The sequence below is a fragment of the Schistocerca americana genome, chromosome 2 (genome assembly GCF_021461395.2).
Source record: "Schistocerca americana isolate TAMUIC-IGC-003095 chromosome 2, iqSchAmer2.1, whole genome shotgun sequence".
NCBI classification, from domain to species: domain Eukaryota; kingdom Metazoa; phylum Arthropoda; class Insecta; order Orthoptera; family Acrididae; genus Schistocerca; species Schistocerca americana.
In genome coordinates, this window is record NC_060120.1 from 155,828,520 (window position 1) to 155,833,275 (window position 4,756).

Sequence of the window (4,756 nt, forward strand, 5' to 3'; positions counted from 1 at the left end):
CCTAGGTCATCAGTCGCCTAGAGCTTAGAACTAATTAAACCTAACTAACCTAAGTACATCACACACATCCATGCCCAAGGCAGGATTCTAACCTGCAACCGTAGCGGTCGCTCGGCTCCAGACTGTAGCGCCTTATCGGTTTCGAAGTGGCAAGTTCATCATCAGACGGCTGTTCACATGATTTTCAAGATACACTTTACATTATCATCCGTTTTCGATTTTTGTTATTTGATAATGTAAAGTGTATCTTGAAAATCATGTGAACAGCCGTCTGATGATGAACTTGCCAGTTCGAAACCGGTATCGGCGCTATTTACCTAAATAAATAGCAGTATTAATAGTGCCTGGTTGCTGTTTTCTTCTTTGTAAGAATTGACCTACATTAATTGTCCACAGCCACGGTCTCACCATGTCAGTTTCAGACAAAATAGCATTAGATAATGAAAAAGCTCAGAGCAACGTGTTATACATTTAGAATCATCTCTCATTGTGTTACACTAAATATAAGTGCTATAAAAGGTCATTTATGTAAACTTCTACTTTAATAGTCTTATTTTTAAAGGCACAGGTGCAGCCACGTCAGTGGTTTCCGAAACAATTTAGAAGGAACGAGAAAGTTTTTACCACTTGAGGTGAAAAGCGTGGTAAGACATCAAACTGTCAAAACTTCTGAGCGCACGAGTTCCGCTCCCGACCTCGTTTTCCGAGGCAGCCGGGCCAGTACTCTAGTCGAGCAGGCGGGCGGATAAGTGGTCTACTTGTGAGAGTCAACAATGGGGAAGGCCGCTCGAGTACTGATGGGACATCTGTGCCAGTGACGGGAGGGGAAGGAGCCACTTTGCGTACGCCACTGACCTAGAACGCCGAGACGGTAGTTGATTGTGACGACGACGACGCCGCCGTAGCTGGCGAGGACGCTGCCGTCGTAAGGGTTTCCGGAACTCCACTCGTAGGAGTCGCCGTGGACGTACACCATGACGGGGTAGCGTGACGCGCCGCCGCTCTCCCGTGCGCCCACTGCGAACAGACGGCGCGAGGTGAGTAACATTCAAGGCTGCATTTCCAAAAAAAAATCATGTCGTTTCTACAAGCACCACCAAACAGCTACTGCGAAGCCTGATTTTGATGGATCTAATTTCGACAATTTCCTCACCACTTTTAAGTATCTCAGGTGACGATGTTGTGGTCGAAAATAGTTCCAGTAAAATGTTTAAAGCAGCTTTTTTGGTGGTACATACAGTGTGTTTCAGGAGAAACGTTAAATACGAGGGTAGTCAAAACAGTAAGGTCTCCTATTTTTTTATAAGTACATAGATCTGTTTATTTCTACAATGATTTACATCCGTTTACAGCTTGCAAAATGGTTCAAATGACTCTGAGCACTGTGGGACTTAACATCTGTGGTCATCAGTCCCCTAGAACTTAGTACTACTTAAACCTAACTAACCTAAGGACATCACACACATCCATGCCCGAGGCAGGATTCGAACCTGCGACCGTAGCGGTCACGCGGTTCCAGACTGAAGCGCCTAGAACTGCACGGCCACACCGACCGGCTACAGCTTGCACATTTAGCTATTTTTAGACATAATCACCATTTCTGTCGATGCATTTTTGTAAACGCTGTGGCAGTTTTCGTATGCCCATGTCATACCAGCTCTTCATTCACCTCGTCGTCGGACCTGAATCGCTTTCCGGCCAAATGTTCTTTTAACCTAGGAAACAGGTGAAATTCACTGGGCGCCAAGTGAGGACTAAAGGGTGGGTGGGTGATTATGTTCCACTGAAACAGTTGCAGGAGAGCAACGGTTTGCCGAGAGAAATGTTGGCGAGCGTTGTCATGGAGAATGTGTACACCCTTGCTCAACATTCATCTTCTCCGGTTTTGAGTTGCACGTTTGAGTTTTTTCGGAGTCTCACAGTACCTGTCAGCGTTAATTGTGGTCCCAGCGATTCAGCTCCGACGACGAGGTGAGAGAAGAGGTTCATAACTTTCTGAACAGCATGGCTGCCAGCTGGTATGACATGGGCATACAAAAACTGCCACAGCTTCTACAAAAATGCATCGACAGAAATGGTGATTATGTCGAAAAATTGCAAAATGTTCAAGCTGTAAACTGATGTAAACTTTTGCAGAAATAAACTGGTCTTTGTACTTATAAAAAAAAGGATTACCCTCCTATTTTAGAGGGTAGGACTAGAGCGAGTGTTTTATCTACAGCAGGGGTGTCCAAACCGGAAGCTGCCGGATGCATGTGAATCTATCACAAGATCAGTAAAGGAATTCATAAAATTCCGTTTATTTGAGGCTATGGTAAAGTCATTAATTTCAGTTTGGATCTCGCACTACACGATCCTGTTCTCTTATTGGTCCATACCGTTTTCTTATTTACTTTTCCTCAGTAGTTATTGTTAGTGTTAAGTATATTATGTGCGTGCCAAAATTACTCGCCTACTTCCGACGTGGCACAGGTAAACTAAAAGGTTGGACGCCCCTGACACAGCAGATAGTGAACCTAGGAACACATGATGTTTTTTGGTCGGTACTCTAGACCAGTGACCACTTGAATGAATATGCACTAGAGACCGCCTTGAGCAGTTTCCGCCATATTCTACAGTATTTGTTTTTGTTTGATACGAAATTTTGGATGTATGATTATTTCTTCAGTGCAGGATTTTATGTTGAGTGAAATGAAGTATATTTTTAGAACTGTTTATACTGCATGTGGACTTAAGACACACTTGGTCGTTCGTGCACCATCCTGCACGCTGAAACACAAAAAGGACTTTTACCATGTCAGATGTGTTAATTGTAAATGTACTCAGTTCCTTTGATGTCTTACCTATTTTACCACTCTTTAAAATAGTAATTTCTGTTAATTTCCAGAAGCTACTTTTTCCAGATATATTTCATTTGTAACGGGTTTTCGATAATAAAACTTCTTAATTTGATTTCACTTACTGGTTATTGGTGTGTAGTGAAGTAATTATGCAATACATAGATGGTTAGTTACAGTACTGAGATTTTCTCGAGTACACCGCTATTAAAGTTCCATAGAATATTTGTTTCTAGATAAAATGTTGTACCTTATAACGTATTTCATATTTGCAAAAATCTTAATTTTTCGCAGTAATATACGTAATTTCAGGAAGATACCGGCAGTAAGGAGTTAAAATTTGTGGTAAAGCCAGAACATGAAACAAGGTCTGCCGCTTATGTGGCAAATGTGTTATCCTCTGCACTAACTTGTTATTGTAGGTACGGACTACCTTAGTTGAATGCTCTCCCTAACACAAAATTTTAGTCACACCTCAGCCCACTTTCCCCTTGTTAAATCGTCAGTATTGTCGGAGCTAATCAAAAATGGTTCAAATGGCTCTGAGCACTATGGGACTTAGCTTCTGAGGTCATCAGTCCCCTAGAACTAAGAACTAATTAAACCTAACTAACCTGAGGACATCACACACATCCATGCCCGAGGCAGGATTCGAAACTGCGACCGTAGCAGTCTCGCGGTTCCAGACTGTAGCGCCTAGAACCGCTCGGCCGCAGGAGCTAATCGATATTGAAACAGCACCGCAGCTTTGTACGTAATGAGGAAATCCTTCCTGTGCCTCAGGTGCAGGTGATCTATTGATCTGATGTAACTGTATTTTCCCGGAGGCGTATTGAGTATCAGTTTTATCTTGGATTAGGACAGATGAAATAATGTGTTACAGTTTGTGCCAAGGCACGAGGGGAAAATGAGATGAAGCGCGAGCTGAAGTTTGTGTTAGGGAGGGCGTTGGATTAGGGTAGTCCGTGCAGCTACATTACCCATAGCACAGAGACACGTTAAGGACACGTGCAATACCTTTCCAACCAGACCAACATGACTGGAAGCTCATGAGACGAACAGCAATACGTTCCTGAAAAACAAAGAACAAAAGGAAAGACGAGGTGTAGTTGATAACACAACCGCCTAATAAACAGGAGACCTGGTTCAAGTTCCAACCTTGGCACCAATTTTATCTCATTGTATCAGTTTCTCGCATTAGCGGGGATAAGGATAAGACTCAATAAGTCTTCAGGAAAATATAATTACTTAATAAGTGAATGTCATTATTTAAAAAATGGATTATGAAAGTATATAGATCTAAAACTTTGCTTCCGCCGTTTTGCAATAGATGTCAGTAGCGGCAATTGGTGTTGCAAGTGTCCGGCGTGCCATACACTACGAGCCCAATTCTCGTCATTGACGGGAAGTTTCAATTTTATGCTTCAACATGAAGTAATCCTCGACTGAGGCCCACAAAATGTTTCGTAAAACCTACGGTGAGCCACCTGCTAGTGAAATAATATGCAAAGAATGGTTACAAAGTTTCAAGAAACGGTGCTTTTCACATCGAAGTTGGTCATGGCGGTGGAAGAGAGAAATGTTTCGCACGTACTGAAACCGACGGAAACAATCACAGATCGCTGTCAAAAGCAATTTACGCTTTCAACCCAGCACTAAAAGACAAACGGTCATAATACATGATAGATATGAAAGGTGATTTTCCGACAGGACTGTGCTCGACCCATTCGCACAACCTGTCAAAACATACTTGGAAACGTTGTAATGGGAAGTCGTTTCCCACCCGCCGTATTCTTCTTCTGACTGCCACCTTTTTCGATCAATAGCACACGGCCTGGCTGACCATCACCTCCGGTCATATGAACAAGCCCAAAATCTGATCAATTCATGGATCTCCTCAAAAAACACCCAGTTTTTAT

General features: G+C 42.8%; 1 protein-coding gene across 1 annotated transcript in view; it reads right to left on the reverse strand.

The window, feature by feature from the left end:
- LOC124593845 (neuroligin-2-like) overlaps window positions 1-1,048 on the reverse strand; it is a 158,312-nt gene extending 157,264 nt beyond the window's left edge. The window contains exon 1 of the mRNA XM_047132193.1: window positions 856-1,048. Coding sequence (XP_046988149.1) covers window positions 856-1,048 — 193 coding nt within the window. The remainder of the gene's footprint in view (window positions 1-855) is intronic.
- Between the last annotated feature and the right edge of the window lie 3,708 nt (window positions 1,049-4,756).